This window comes from Vicugna pacos, chromosome 1, assembly GCF_048564905.1.
Source record: "Vicugna pacos chromosome 1, VicPac4, whole genome shotgun sequence".
NCBI classification, from domain to species: Eukaryota; Metazoa; Chordata; class Mammalia; order Artiodactyla; family Camelidae; genus Vicugna; species Vicugna pacos.
The window spans coordinates 73,147,325-73,163,698 of NC_132987.1; the positions used below are offsets into that span (position 1 = coordinate 73,147,325).

At 43.8% G+C, this 16,374-nt stretch overlaps 2 protein-coding genes across 3 annotated transcripts in view; one reads left to right on the plus strand and one right to left on the minus strand.

Annotated features, from left to right (window-relative positions):
- Window positions 1–3,700: 3,700 nt before the first annotated feature.
- SPICE1 (spindle and centriole associated protein 1) overlaps window positions 3,701–16,374 on the plus strand; it is a 153,247-nt gene continuing 140,573 nt past the window's right edge. For both annotated transcript variants that reach the window (XM_072965073.1, XM_072965080.1), the window contains exons 1-2: window positions 3,701–4,130; window positions 12,490–12,605. The gene's annotated coding sequence lies outside the window, so the exon portion shown is untranslated. The remainder of the gene's footprint in view (window positions 4,131–12,489; window positions 12,606–16,374) is intronic.
- The window catches only part of SIDT1 (SID1 transmembrane family member 1), an 88,003-nt gene continuing 77,333 nt past the window's right edge, over window positions 5,705–16,374 (minus strand). Inside the window, exons 20-25 of the mRNA XM_031681114.2 lie at window positions 16,166–16,242; window positions 13,530–13,576; window positions 10,663–10,768; window positions 10,468–10,578; window positions 9,214–9,327; window positions 5,705–7,860 (exon numbers count right to left, since the gene is read on the minus strand). Of these exons, the coding sequence (XP_031536974.2) occupies window positions 7,798–7,860; window positions 9,214–9,327; window positions 10,468–10,578; window positions 10,663–10,768; window positions 13,530–13,576; window positions 16,166–16,242 (518 nt within the window). The 3' untranslated portion in view covers window positions 5,705–7,797. The remainder of the gene's footprint in view (window positions 7,861–9,213; window positions 9,328–10,467; window positions 10,579–10,662; window positions 10,769–13,529; window positions 13,577–16,165; window positions 16,243–16,374) is intronic.

Consider the following 16,374-nt stretch of genomic DNA (forward strand, 5'->3'; position numbering starts at 1 on the left):
CTCTGCCTGATCTACTAGACCAGCAAAGATCACTTTGAGAGCAGCTTTGGAGGACTTTTTGACTCCTGACCATTTTTTTGAGTCTCTGAATGTGTTTTAGGAAATTAAAAAAACCACTGTATTCCTGGGCTTTCTCTCCACTGTTGTTTCTGAACTAACAGGCTCCCAATTGAAACCTGACACCTTTGCCAAATGCAATCACTGAATGTATAAAAAGGACTTTGGTTCTTAACCTTATAAACTTAGAAATTTAAGGAAGAGTCCTCATATGAACGCTGCTATTCCAGTTTAGAGAGACCAGATGATCCAAAGTTGCAACTTTACTGGTTGGCTTTCCTAAAGCACAATAGGTTTCGTTGTTACTCAGGTTTATATAACAGACACATACCTTCTGAAGTTTTGAAAAATCTCTTTTTGTTAACATGGTCAATGGTTATATAATTCTAAGCTGTGTGTTTTACATGTACAGATACAAGCGCCAATAAAAGTTGAATCTTCACTGCAACACTATCTTCCCTGTTTCAGGTTTTGTTACCTAATTTGTTACTCATTTCTGGCTCTTCATCTAAGTTTCTGAACCTTTCACTTCACCTGGTGAACACTGACTTCTCTAAGTTTCAGTTTCTCCATCTGGGAAATGGGGATAATAGTAATAATACTGACTTCACAGGGCCCATGGTGGTTAAGTATTTCAGGATTAAACATGGAGTGTATATAAAACCTTTGGCAGAATGCCTGATGACAGATGTTTGCTGTTTTAATGATCAGTTCTGCCAACTTTACTCTGGTAGAGGTTGGGAGATGGGAATTGAGGGCAATAGTTTTCAACAGTAAAATCCCAGTAAAAGGACAGGCTGAGAACCTTAGTCCCATGCTTCCTCCAACAGGGAGGGGTTGTTGCAATTCCTAAGAATTCCTAAGAATTAGGGGGATGTAGCTGTTGTTTCTTCAAGGATGGATTAAAAGGATCCCCACCTCAACCATCTCGCTCTCCAGATCTCTGCTCTCTGCTGGGATTAAAACCGGGACTTTCATTTTTCCTATGAAAACTTTGAGGTTGTCAGGTCAAATTATCTCTCTTATTTTTCTGATTTCTCCCCTTTTACCTGGAGAGGACACAATATTCTCCTCCTCTGGGCATGACACAGCATGTTGTGAGAGCCCAACAGGTTTAAGCTTCCTGCTAGTTCAAATACCATATTTTCAAATACTGCCCAGCTCAGCAGCCTCAGCTCAGTGGAGCCCAAGTGTCCCTTTCATTTTGCTTTTAGCCATCCTGAAAACAAACAAAATCAAACCCATAAATGCATCACATCAAAAGTTTATCCATCCCCCTCTGGCCCAGTCCTCTTCCCCCACCCTTTTTACAGAGTTCTCACTAAAACAACATGCTCTAGGCTCTTTCCATCCTGTGTGCCACCAACTCCACCATCTGGTGCTTCTCGGGAAGTTAAACAACTTTCTTTCCCTTCCAGTTTACTCTTTAACTTACATTACTCAAAGAAGTAGCTATTTTCCCCTCCATGTCCCAATTAAGCCTCAGTTTACCTTCTTGTTTAATGCCCTCTTCCACATTTGTAGTTTCTAGGGATGGTTCAGGCTGAAATCTCATAGTTCTCTTCCCCCAAGGCTTTCATACAACCCTTCCGCTTGAACCTGACCTTCAACTGAATCTCAATTCGGTCTTTCAGATTTAGATTTCTTATTCTTGCCTCATCTCAGTTTTCCTTCTTCTGAATGCTCCAGCCACTTAGTTATTACATTGTTCTAGCACTTGAAAGTCAATTTGAAATCCTCTGACGTGGTTGGAGCAATCTTAGCAACAGTCAATTCTCAAATGTACAAATTTCAAAGTTGTACATCCCTGAGAACTGGTACCCTCTCTCTGATACTGAGCAGAGTCCCCTCTGATTATTTTGTTTCTTTGTTTCATTGTATAGTAGATCTGGGGACCACAAGTGGAAAAAGCCTGCACCTCCCTGCAGAGGTCTCTTCTGGAGACCTTCCAAATATCCTTTCTAGGAATTTGGTTTTGAAAGAGATGCTATGTTGTATCAGTAATGTAGGGCTTCATGTCTGGGGATAAAATTTGCTGATAATTATTTGGACTTTTTTTGTTCTGCACCTAACGATAAAATTCTCCTAAGGCCATTCTCTCCTTGGAGCTCTTTGCCTATTTATAATTAACAAATTATTTGTTTTATGTGTATCTTCCCTTTTGGACCACAGACCCCATGACGGAAAACACCCTGTGTGTTTTGCCCATTGCTTTGCCCAGTTCCTCACAGTGTTTGGCCCAAATATTTGTTTTCTTTCTTTCTTTTTTTTAAATGGAAATACTGGGGATTGAACCGAGGACTTCATGCAGACTAAGCACACACTCTACCACTGAGCTATACCCTCGCCACCAAATACTTCTTGATTGACTACTGACTGAAGCAGTATTTCTGATTCTGTGCAAGTGAAAAGAGAAGTGGTGAAGGAGAGGATAGAGGGGAAATGGGCCCCCGTAAAGCAAGTTACTTTATAAAGTGTCCCACGTGGAGAGAGAAGCAGAATAAACCTCAGTCCTGAATTTGTCCTCTTCCTCTAAGGGGCCTGCCTAGATCTGGGTGTGCAGGCTTGCGAAAGGCTCAGATAAGCAGTGTAATAAAAATCATAAAATGCAAATCAACTTTTGTTGATTGTGTGATGGCAACATTACAGCACCCTAAAAGAGAGCGCTTTTGAATTATTTTGGATAATCCTCCATTTAAAGGCTGTAGTGTCCTAATTCACAAAGAACGTCAAGAGTTAGAGGAAATTAGGGGTCCAGGAGACAGCCACAGTGGGGTTGTATGTCCTGACTTGAAAATCTCTCTGTTCAAATCTCTTGTTTACTAAACCGTAACTCTAATCCTGGGACAAGAGATGGGAAACCCAGACTTTATCTAGCACGACTAAACTGTGATATGACTTCAAGGCTATTTCGTGGTGGTTAGCTATTTTTCATCTCTGATGAAACCGTAAGTCTTAGGTGACAGGAACTTCAAGGCATTAAAAAAGATGTAGGACAGAGCCAGGGAATTTTAAAAAATTTATTGTTCAGAGAAAATTACAAAAACTTCCAATCTAGACCTATTCAGAAAGAGAGCAGAGCTGTTTCCCTAAGACGAGGGAGCAGAAGGTAATTCCATGTGAATGATGGTCACCAATTAGTACTCTCCGTGCTTCACCAAGAATAGCAAGACCACCCTTCAGGGAACCTCAGGAAGAAATGCAGCCCCCTTCCCCTTGGAGTTCATTGGGGTCAAAAAAGTAAAAAAAAAGGGGGGGGAGGTATGTGTGTGTCTCTTTTTGCAGAGGAATCCAGTCCAAGGGAAAACTCCACCGCTACGGCCTTTAGGAAACTCACTGACGAAGGCTGATTCATAACCCTCACCACATTCATTTGAATTCATGTGTGCTAAGGACTGAGATTTAGCGGGCACTTAAACTTGTTAACGATGTTGCCTTAATATCGAGAATATAGTAAAACGTAGTCACGCAAATATATCTTGTCCCCACTGAAACTGTGGGTAATTAGTCAAATCCATTTCACCTGCCTTCATTAATCAAGGTTGTTTTAAAACTTGCCTGTCCTCCGAAGGGCAGTTAGCTTAAACAATAAGATGTTTGCCCAAGTTGTTCTGAACCGGTGGAGTCTAGCTCAGCTGGGCCAAGCGTAAGCCGCTTCCAGTTGGAGCTGAGCTGGTTAAGACTAGATGGGACCACGATCCCTCAACTGGGCATGCGCGAGGGTCGGCGCCCTCGGTGACCTTTCCGCGAGCAGAGGCCTGTAGCCTAAGTACGCCTGCGCAGAACCACAATTCCCGCACCCTTTCCCGATCGCTGTCCCTACACTCCCCACACCTCAGACCAGCCTGCTTCTTCATCCCCTAGCCCCTGTATACCCTGGCCCCTTGCCTTCTGAGAGGAAGATTTGAGATTTGTTTCCCCCCTCTTCTTGCGGGGTTTCCTTGGCGGAATTAACTCCATGCTGCAAACCGCTGCGTCTCGGCGTTTTGGTTGCTGTAAATCAGGCGAAACGAACCTGGTTCCGTAATACGGTCGAAGAAAACAAAAGCGGCTGTAACCTGGGCAGAATAATGGTAAGCAAAGGCTTTACACTGCTTCAGGCAGAGGCCTGTTGTTTCTTTACTCATAACGCTTTTCTTTAGTTTCACCAGAAGACGTTAGAATCATTTCAGATCTGGAGTGAGCCTCCCAGACCTTCTCTTCCTGGGACCTGTTTTTTGTCCCACAGGTTAAAGTCCCCCTTCATCTAGGCTTTCTCTATAGAACAGCTGGTGATAAGGGTGGTGGTGGCGGTGAGGGGTGGAGGGTGGGCAGGGGAGGCAGGAATGTTTGTAAATGGCATCCCCTGGACCAAGGTAGTAATACCTACTCGAGAGAGAGGAGAAAAATCTAGGTTTTCTTTGAGATTCCCAGGGTAGAGCTGGCAGTAATGAGGTGTAACTACATAGCCAGACTTTCCACGTGGCCTCAGCTTTGGTAGTGATTTTTCATCTGTGTTGGAGTAAGAGTAGTGAAATACAGCAATAAAGGTGGGTAGGGGATGCTGGGGCCGGCGGGGAGGTTTGATAACTCTGGGCAGTTTGTCTGAAGGTGAAGAGGCCTCCCAGCCTCTTCAGGGCCTCCTGTAACTGAGGACAGGAAATTGCACAGCTGGTTTCAATGAAGGGCACTTAGAGGCATGAGCTGCCAGCCAAGCAGGGAGACCTGCCCTTGCCCAGCAGCTCTGCGGGATTCAAGAGGTACGTGTGAGGATCATCTCTGCGCAGGCACTGCTCCTCGTGCTTTGCACATCTCCACCTTTATCACCCCCAAGTGGTGTCATGTAGATGTGTTAGGTGAAGATCAGAGAGTTCCAGCAACTTGCCCAAGGTCACACAGCAAGCAGGTGACTAAAGTCTGACTTAAGAATTTTTCTCGGACTCAACTATTCCTTCTACGAAGAATGTTTATCTTTGTTTTTCCTCCCTCCCTCCCCAAGTTTCAGAGAGACAATCTCCCAGGAGGAGAAACAATTGAGTATTTGTTTTACTGACATGCATTTTGCTACCCCACAGAACATTCTGGTGGCTGCTTGGAGCTACAGAGCAGCAGCTGCCACTTTCTTTGCCCCAGGTGCTGACTTGGTGATTGCCTTCGGTCATGGAAAGTCCCTTCCCCAGATAGACTCTGGTTTTCCACTGGCTTTTGCTGCTGCTAAAATAAAACCGAGCTAATCCCTCAACCCTCCAGCGTTAACAGGTGGGGCTGCCTCTCCCGCATTCATCAGAGGTGCGAAGAGGCCGTTTTTTTTTTTTTTTTAATGTGCACCGTTTTGCCCCTCTGGCCACCACGTCTCTGTCTGCCAGCTGGACTGCTCTTGTTACTCGGTGCCTCTTTGCCAAGAGCCTCTTCACAGTGGCTGTCTTTCTCCGGTTACCCTCTTGCTGCACTTGGCTTTCAGTTTCCTTCCCTTCTCTTTTGGAGAGCGAAGCCAGGAGCACAGACAGAATTTGCACTGCATGTGGCCTGCACTGCATGTGGATGAGGGACCAGGAGTAACTCTGGCTGCCCCTCCACCCGTGGTCCTGTCAGCCCCACAGATGCAGCTGAACGGCTTCCTTGTGTCCTCCAACCTGGAGTCGGCGTTGCAGAAAGAACTTGCAACACGTACATTTAGAACTGATGTTTATAAGAGCAGGGTTGGGTTTTTAGTCCTGCTGCTGAGAACAAAGCTGACCACAATGTGTGAGTTTATAGCACAAGACATTGTCGAAAAACATCCAGAAAAAAAATACAACAGCACAATCCATCCATTTCTACAGGGTCCCCTCCCCATTTCTATGGACATATTTCCCAAACAAGTTACCAAACAGGTAGCATGTCCTACAATGTGTTTACTTCAGGCACAGGGCTACTTGCACAGATTTTGTTGTTCAGATTTCCTCTTCCTTTTTTTTTTTTGATTTGAAACTTTTAATTAAATTTAAAATTTATTATTATCTAAAAATAAATGAGTTAGGTCAAATCAGCGAAAGTTAAACAGGTTCGAAATTTGTGTTAGATGTTAGACTAATGGAACCATTTAATAGGTGGCCTTTATATGGCCTATGCAAGCCAGCAATTTTTAAGGAATGAAGAGTAACAGAAGACCAATTACAAATTTGGGGGCATTCTGGGAAAAAAATCACACGATGTTTCATTGAAAATATCTTTGTTTTTAAAAATCAGGGCAAGTTTGCTATTCAGCCTTCCAAAAAGTGTTTTTGAACATTATGCAAATATTTTAGGGAAAGACTAATATATTTTAAAAGAGTGGCTGATAGGTTTCTCTAGTGCAGGGTCAGGAAAGGAGAAGTGACAGGGGACTTCAATTTCACAGGCAAATATATCATGTGTGCACATTTGTACGTCAATTTTCTGATGACATCACCCTGTAGGTAACAAGGGAATCTGGTCAAAATAGGACTTCCTGGGGGCAGACAGAGTGGAGTGGGATGCTGAGCTTTTTCACATGTACTAGGGAGAGGATGCGAATCAGTTGCAACAAAGAGACAACCCTAAATCAGCCGTGTTCTTTGCAAATGGAGAGGAGGGTGGAATGCATTCCCCCTGAGAGTGACTTCCAGAGAGAACTTCGGAGCCAGTCTGGAGCCCCCCATCTGCATAAAACAGCAGAGAGGGGGGCTTGGCCGGTGGTACAGGAGCCCTAGTGTGGTTCCCCTGGTTAGAACACTTATTCCTTCCGCAAGGGTGATGCGGGCACAGAATGAGCTGTTTGGATTGGAGGCACGAGGAAATGCTGCTGCCTTCGCTGCATCTGCTCCAGAAGCCCCGGCCTTAGGGTGAGGCCTGTTTGCTTGCTGCTAATGTCACCAGTCTCTTAGTGCTATTGGTCATTTCTCTTGTTCCTCCTGTTGCTGGAAGGGGTTTCTGGTTTCTCCTTCCCTGTAGAGCTCGTTGGTGGACTAATAGGGCCTTCTTAAGAAGGCAGAGCCTGAGTCATGGGGTCAGCACACAACGGTGACATGAAGACACCAAGGAACAGGGAAGTGCCCACGCCTTGGTCCCGGAGACAGTTACCCGCCAGGAGTGTGCAGCATGGCCCTGGAGTCAGTCCTCATGTGGTTGGGAACCAGAGGGATGCATACAGCACTCCTGACTCCTGCTGAAGAGGTGAAGGGCTGTGCTATCGTCTATCCCAGGTGGGTAGGGCCTTGGGTCCGCCCTCTACCAGACTGCAAGGAGTCCCATCATCCCAGGACCTTGGAGAAGCGGGCTTGTGTTCTGGGACGTCTAGAGCAGCAGATGTTACAGAGGTGCCGGCCCAGGGGGCCGGCCCTGAGTTTCTGGGCAGGAAATTGGAGGTACTGGCCTTTCTGGGCAGGGAGGCAGCTGGAGACAAGAGAGCAGCATGATTCCCCTGTGGCTGCAAGTCTCAGGTGAGGGTGGGAGGAGTCCCAGGACAGAGCGCCGACTTTGATGCAGCTTTTGTCCATGTCTGAGTCGTGATGCAAGGGGTGGTGAATGTCTCGGCTCTGCAGGGCTTGCGTCTACCCACAGCCATGGCTTCCCTTCTGCCTCCCTTCTTGCTGGTTTGGGTCGCCCTGTAGCATTTCTCCTCTCTGTGTGAATGTGTACAGAGCTGACCGACAGAGGACCCGCGGAGCATTTGGCAGTGGTTACTTTGCTGCAGTCCCTGTATTTTTCATGAAACAGCACCAAGATCGATCACTCCCACTCCCTGCTCTTAATGCTGGATGCTTAAAAGACAGGGATCTGGTCTCTCCGAACCACATCCAGGTCATCATCCAGGGTTAACAAAACCTGGGAGGAGAGGGGCAGAGAGACAGAGGAACACAGTCGCAGTAAGTCCCTGCTTTCTCTCTCAGACTCACAAGTGCTCTCACTTGATTTTGTGTTTGCTGCAGCTTCCTGCAGTGCCGTGCTCTTAACAGGCACTTGCTATAATTATATAGCTCATTTATTAGTTAATTCAAAAATTAATCAAGGGTCTATTATGTGATATTCTAGATCAACTATGTTTGGAACAAAAGAGACAAAAATCTTTACCCTGATGGGGCTTAAATTTGACGGAGGCCTTCAGACATGAAGCAAATGCATGAGCAAAATCTAGTACGTTAGATAGTAAGATGTACTAAGGATAAAAATTAAACTGGAGGGACTAAAGGAAGTATGGGATGGAGAGAGGTAAAAAAAATTTTTGGGGGGTGGCCAGGGACATCTATCATTTAGAAGGGGACATTTGGGTCAGAGCCTAAAGAGAATGAAATCTTGTTGCATAGAATATTACTGAGTAAGAACGGTACCCTCATCCTCCATTTTATTCCCTGTATCACCACTCTCTCCCCATGGAACTCTAAGCTCGACCTGAGAGAAAGTGCCTATCAAAAACAAAAGCCAAAAGGAACAATTCTCGTAGAGATTGGTTAAACTTCCCAAACTGGCCACTAGGGGGCAGCCCTGCTCCACTCTTGAGGTTACATGGTGGAGACTAAAGCTAAGTGGGCAGTGTGAACCCAGAAGGCCTAGCAAGGATGTTATTTGTTAACTGACCTTGTGCACAGGCACCACGGACTCTTATTTTGGAAAAGTCAAAATTAAGACTAAAGGATGCCAGCAATGATCGTCCTGGGTTGTTAAGTGTGCATGGCTTCTGCGTAGGTATTTGGGCAAAAAAAATGGAGGGACTACAGGAGAGAATTGGATGAGTCTGGTTAGAAGGCAACAGAGGCCTGGCTGCTCTCCTGAGCCGCTCCAGGAATGCGTAAACTATTTGTAAGAAATTCAGTGAGACTGGAAGACGGGGAGGAACATGAGTACAGCACAAGGAGGAATATCCTAATGTTGTTGAAACTGTAGCCAGTGCCAAAAGCGGTTCTGGGGGACCTGGGCATGTGAGTTCTAATCACCAGATCAGTCCAAATACTATGCAACTGAAGGAACATTATCACTCTGTGTCTTTAAAGTATTGAAGAGTAAGAAGGAAAATAAAGATCTAACCGAAGGATACAATGTAAAAAAAAAAAATCTCTGCATGAATTACAATAAAGAGTTGGAAAGGGAAATTAAAAATTCAAAAGGGATGTAAGGAGGAAGGGAAGAGAAAAAAGAGCACAGGATGTAAAGAGAGGAAATGAAAAGGTTTTATATACTCACCAAGAATGAGAAAAACAGGGCAGTCGCAGAGAGGAAGTGCCAGATGTCATGGTCGTCAAAGAAATCCAGCAGGATACACTCGCGGTTCTTCTCCCGGGATTCGGCTGGGGTTCCCTGGAAGAAGGTGAGACAGGATGTGGGACAGCAGGCCCACAGTTCAACTCTTTAGAAGGCTGAGTATCCGGAAAGCTACAAAATTGCTACTAGATGCCTGTGTCAAAACGTTAGCTTCCAATAAAACATACGTCCACACAAAAATTTGTCCACAAATGTTCCCAGCAGCAGCATTCCAACATTCATAAAAGTCCAAAAGTGGAAATGACCCAAATGTCCATCAACTGATGAACAGACAGATAAAATGCAGGATATTCACACCATGGAATATTCAGCAGTAAAGACATGAAGTGCTGATACATCTACACATGGGTGGGCCTGCAAAACATTATGCTGAGTGATGCAATCCAGACTCAAAGACCACACGTTATGTGAGTCCATTTATATGAAATTTCCATAACAGGTAGATCTATAGAGACAAAGGGTAGATTTGGGGTTGCCCAAGGCTAAGGGGTTTGGGAGAAATAGGGTGTCACTGCTAATGGGCGCAGGTTTTTTTCTGGGGTGATTAAAATATTCTAAAGTTGACTGTGGTGATGATGGTGATGGAGACCTAAGACTTTCTCCCTGTTCGGTGCCTCAGATGATATCACCAGTTTCCTAGGCCTCAGTTTTCCTATCTGTGAACTGGATTTAATAAAAACCTGTGCCTGGGCGTATGGTTGGTGATTATGATGCAAAAGTTGGAGAAGATACACTAATCAAGGTCTTTGTACATATTAAACATCCATTGGGAACAGTGTCGTACTCAAAGTACGACACATAACGATCACATTTGCAGTGTTGGTAGGGCTTTCACAGTTATGAACCACCACCCTGATAATGATGACAACGTGCCATTTATTGAACATTTATGTTTGGATATTTAAAACCATCCCCTTTGGCGGGGGGAATTATGTTTGTTTAATTAATTTTTTGATGGAGGTACTAGGGATTGAACCCAGGACCTTGTCATGGTAAGCAGGCACTCCACCACTGAGCTATACTCTCCCTCCTAAAACCATCCCTTTTAGAGAAGGCTTTCAGGTTAGAGAATATAAAGAAGTAGACAGCAACAAGCACACGAGGAGAAGGAGGGAGGAAGGTCAAAAAGGCAAAATGGAGAGAGGACATCATCTTGGAAAAGAAAACTGTTCTTACCTCCCAGCTGCTGAGATTCTGGAAGAAAAAATACAGGGCGGCAGCCCACACCACGGCGGTGGCCACGATGCAGAAGAGTGGGATTGGGAGGACCTTCTCGGAGCTGCGAAGCTGCGGGTGAGAGCAGATGCTGCCAAGCCGCACCCACCACCCGTAGGGGGCCTGCGGCACCCGGCTCCCAGCCGCCACTCTTACCTTCATGATGATGTAGAAGGCCAGGTAGAGCAGCAGGTTACAGATGAAGATGCCCAGCATGTAGGAAGCAAAGTCCCTCGGTCGATAGATCAGTCCGAAGAGGGCACTGAGCACACAGAGGAGTTATTTTGTGGCCATGAAGGTGGATTTGTAACATTATTGGCTTTTTCACTCCCCCAACCCCATTTTTGGTGGGAGGGGAATTAAAAAAAAACTTATAAGTAACTTTCAATTTATTACATCTCTAGAACATTCATTTTTAATGAATTATAAAGTTACTGTATGTGGATGTACTATCACCCTTCCTGTCTGGTCTTCTCTCTGTCCAGTTGAATTTCTCATAAAAAACACTGCAACAATAAATGAGTACCTTCATACATACTGTGTTTTTTTTTCTTTTTGCATTTAAGATTAATTTATTAGAATAGACTACTAGAAGTAGAATTATGTTAAAAATTGGCTTGACATGCAATATCAAATGTTTGCTAGCTGTCTAATTCTGAAGTTCATTTTGGCTGAGGTTTGGCCTTAATTTGTTCCAAATTTCTATTCAGTTGTAACAGAAGACTTTATTGTGTAGCCCTTCTTTATCTCCTGGTTTTGAAAAGCTTGTTTTTAATAAATACACACATACACCATGCACGCATATATAGTTGAATTTCTGTCCTCTTCATTCCGATTCACTAATTTATATTTCTAATTTCAGATCAGTGCCTTTCTGTGGAGTTACTGTTTTATAATACGTTAGATTATCTGGTTAGGCTAGCTTGCACGATCCAATATGGTAGTCACATGTGGCTATTTAAATAAAAATTAAAAATAAATTCAATTCTTCAGTCACATCATATTTCAAGTGCTCAATAGCCACAAGTGGCTAATAGCTGCTGTATCGGGCAGTACAGTATAGGACACATCATTCCAGAAAGTTCTACTGGCTAATTCTGGGCCATCACTATCTACCTCTGCCCCTCCTTTCTTCTGTTAATCTTCTTTTGCAGAGACCATTGGAAATTTTGTTTTACTAGGCAAATAATTTCAAAATAAAATCCTATTAATTCCATTTCTAAATCTAAATTTCCACATTAGCCTGAGAATTGATATCTTTACAATAATCATCTCACCCAGGGCATACCATCTCTTCATTTAGCTAAGTTTTCCTCCGTGTCTCCGAATGAGGAAATTAAATTTTCTGCAGAAAGATTCTGCACATCTCTCAAAGCTTATTCCTAAGTATTTTTAATGTAAAGCTGTTATTAATGGACTCTTAATTTTTTATTCCAGCTGACTTTATTCTATATAATATGGGAAATTTCATCCTCTCAGAATTTGAAATCTTCAGTATACCAAAAATTCTTGTATACCCTTCACTCAGATTTATCAATTATTAGCATTTGGACACATCTGTATTCTCTCTCTCATTCTGTCTCTGTGTATACATACATAAATACACATATCTATTCATACATCTCTATATATGAATACATACACACACCACTGTTCTTCAGGACTGTGTGAGAGTGAGTTTTAAAATAACATCCAAGGTTCATATTAGATCACTCCATCTCTTGTAATGTTCATGGGAAACTGAGGATGGAGAAACTGAGGGAGGTAACCCCCCACCAGGCAATCACAGTACTAGTGACTATTGTACCTCATTCACTCCCACAGGTTTTGGTGTCCCATAGAGCTCCTGTCTAAGAAGAAAGAGGCTGTCCACCTTGTCTTTTGAACAGACTGTGGGTTTGATTTTAGGGCTGTAAGAGGCAGGGGCAAGACAGGTGATTCTGACCCGGTTACTGTATCTCCTACCTGCACCCTGTCTTACAGAGTCACCAGGACTGTCGGGTCTGCCCTGAAAGGGTGATCAGGAGAGCATCGCAGGTGACCATGGCCAGGCATCACCCATCTCGACTTGTCCCCGAGTAAAGGACAATCCTTCACAGGTATGGACCTTCCCCAAGGGAATCCCTGAGGCGACAACATTGTGGGAGGTTTCTTCCACAAGCATATGACACCCGAATGAGGTTCAAATTCTCATAACTTGATTCTGACTTCCCTGGTGGTGTGCCTCCTTCTTCTTATCTGATGTCTTAAAGGGAGGAGGAGCAGGGAGTCATCTTTCTAGCAAAGGCCACTGACCCAGAGGAGCCTGTCAGCTAAGAACTGCTAAGAAAAGCAGCTAAACGTATTTTTTGAGGGATCAGTAAAATATCACTCATTCACATTTTAAAGTTGTGAATAAGTTGCAAAAAGTAGATACAGGAAATACAGCTGGCAAAAACATACTTCTGTTGCACTGTTCTACTTTTGAGATCATTTGATGAAACAAGGCCAAGGTGATAATGAGGGGAAAAAAGGAAGAAGAATGATATAGGTGGATTAGGAAGACAGAACCAGAGGGAAAGAAAGAAATAGGAAAGACTTATGCACACACCTAGTAAGGAAGAGAAATGCCTGTTAGGTAGCCTTTATGGAAAGTTCTAAAAAAGACTTTAAAACTGTTGCAATTTTGCAACTGCTGGCATAATTCATCTCTCTCTCTATCTATATATGTGTGCCTGTGTGTGTGTCTATGTGCATATATATTCAATCTAATTTATCCACATAGAACAAATTTGATATTTGTCTTATTGAACAATTGAGCTCAAGGCATCAATGAGTTGAACTCAGTGGGTTAAGAGAGGCCCTCCTGGTGCACAACAGTTTCCTAGTACATTCTTTGTGGGAGGAAAATAGCTTTCTTTCAAGTCTCTAGAACAAGCACAGTCCTATGCTCTCCTGAATTTCAGATTTCTTTATAAAAATGGCAGCCAAGGAGAGGTAAACCACAATGTTACAGAGAAACATGTTTTCCTAAGACTACTTACAAGGACCAGTTAACCAGATTGCCCACGACGAGCAACACCATTCTGTCCTGGAAAGGAGGAAAGAAGGCATCAAATGAGAAGCTGCAAACTCTGCTTTCTTAAAACTTGCTGTAGGGGAAGCATCAAATATGGGAAAACAATCGCCTTAGTGAAAAAAATCTTTTCTGTGGTTTGAAGAGGGCTGCCCCTATGGTGGGACACTCATCCTCTGCAAGGACTAAATGGCAAAGCCTCTGACTGCAAACAGATGGGACGTCACCTGGGCCCACCTCTCGGTGTGTGCTGAATACTCAGGAGTTAAGAGAATTCTACCACTGGTGTTGCGTAACCAAGGACTCTTCCCCTGCGTTGTGTTAGCTGGTGGGCTCTAAGGCAGCTCTTGGGACTGACCTGTAATTAATTAGTTTCCCACCCCTTACTCTCCAAGGAGGCCCTGCAGCTCCTGGGCTCCTGGATTCTAAACACATGGCCTTAAGATTAAAGTTATTGGTAGGGGAGAAAATAGGAAAGGTCTGTCTCAAAGAACAGTTCCTCTGATGTGCTTTACTCACAGTCTGTTCCTGCTCCTTCGTCTACTACTAATTACAGCTTTTAGGCGCTACCCGATTATGCTTTAATTTGCATGGCCACTCATCTGTTTAAAAGTAGGGATTCTCTTTATGGGTGATCCATTAAATTTGGAGGAAATAACTTCATTAAAAAAAATTCACCTCTTAGAAAGGCCAAAATCCAAAATACTAATAACACCAATTGGTGGCGAGCAACAGGAATTCTTATTCATGGCTGATGGGGATGTGAAATAGTCCAACCATTCTGGAAGACAGTATGGCAGTTTCCTAGAAAACTAAACATACTTTGACTATAGGATCCAGCAGTTGTGTTCCTTGGTATTTGCCGAAAGGAGTTGAAAACATATGCCTACACAAAAACCTGCGCACATTTTTTTTATATAGCGGGTTTACTCATAATTGCCAAAACTTGGAAGCAACCAAAATATCCTTCAGTAGGCGAATGAATAAATAAACTGTGGGACATTCAGACAATAGAATATTAGTACCAAAAAGAAATGAGCTGTCCAGCCATGAAAAGACATGGAGGAAAAGATAAGTGCATATTAAGTGAAAGAAGCCAATCTGAAAAGGCTACATACTATGTTATTCTGGAAAAGGTAAGACAAAGGAGAAAGTAAAAAGATCAGTGGTTGCCAGGGGTTGGTGGGGCGAGGAGGGTGGAAGAGCAGGTGGAGCACTGCGGAGTTTCAGGGCAGGAAACGTCCTTGTTTGATGCTCTAATGATGGATACAGGTCATTACAAACTTGTCACAACTCAGAGACTGTACAAAATCAAGAGTGAACTGTAATGTAAACTATGAACTTTGATTATGACGTGTTACCATAGGTTCATTGACTGCAACAAATGTGTCTCTCTGGTGGGCGATGTTGATAATTGGAGAGGCTGTGCCTGTGTGGGGGAGGGGGTATATGGGAAATCTCTGCATTCTCCAAAACACTAAAAACTTTAAAAATGCTCTAATAATAGTCTATTTAAAAAAAATAAAGACAGCCTGCATCAATTCATGTAAAAATCCCAAACCACTAGTTGCCCCTCGTGGTTCACAGCTAAGGCACACTTATCTCTAAGAATACGGGTCCTAATGGGCTTTTAAATTCTCACCTGAGTAAAACCTTCCAGCCTCAATTCTCTCAAGATTTAGTGCCCACAGCTCCTGCCTAGGCTCTCGAGGGCTGAAACATCCCCACATTCATTTCTGTAAAAATCCTTCTGACTATAAACATTATATGCCAGGCCCAAATGGCATCACTAGTTCTGACCACAGTGCTGTGTAGAGGTTGGAGCAGTGGCTTAGAGGAGGTAGGTAGCCTTCCCAAGGCCAATGGCCAGCACGCCAGGGCAACTGGGACCAGAGCCCTGATCGCTCTGCTCAGGGTAGAAATGTGTAGTATACTGAAAACCACAAGATGGACTTTTTAAAAGTGTATTTCCACCATCAAGCAATAACTACAATTTTTAAAAAGCATTCTTTTTTTAATTGTAAGTACTGGGAATTGAACCCAGGACCTCATGCACGTTAAGCATGCGTTCTACCACTGAGCTATACCCCAACCTCTATAAATTTTTTCTTTTTTTTTTCATTTTTATTGGTGAAAAAGAATTCTTGCTTACTGTAAAAATCAAACAATGTATAAAAAGCAAACACATCTAACGTGGAAAGTGTTAGTTCTGATGAGAGTGATTGGAGGGACAGTTTGTCCCCAGTTTGCTTGGGACAGTCCAAGTGTCATTACTAATAGTGCCCTCTTTTTCACTTTGACAAATGAAATCGTGCCTCTTTGGGAATGATTCTGGGGACACCCTCTCTTGATCCTCCCCCCCAGCAGTCATCACTGTCTAATAGTTAGTGTGTGTATGTGTATTCTTTATATACTAGCAATTTTTCATGTATAAAAAGGGAACCATCCCAGCTTGCCTAGAGTGAGAAGGGTAAGCAAGACGCCTCTTCCCTCGCTAACTGGACCTCAGCCACCCTAGGCCACCTGCCCCTCTTGGTTTAGGGAGCCTTGAGTAACTGCCCCGAGCCTGCCCCTCCTGCAGGGAGCACGGCGACACGCACGTACCGTGTACAGAGGCCGGCTGCACTGCTGGAGGCAGTCCGTGTAGAACACCATAGCGGCGCGCCGGAAGATCCCCAAATCTGCCGATGACACAGTCACATGGTAAGAAGGATTAATCAGAGAATACAAAACTCCCCTATGGCCCAAGCAGGACGATACTGTCTTCACCTCAGAAAAACAGTGCTTTGCATCTGAGAGGTTGGCAATAAATG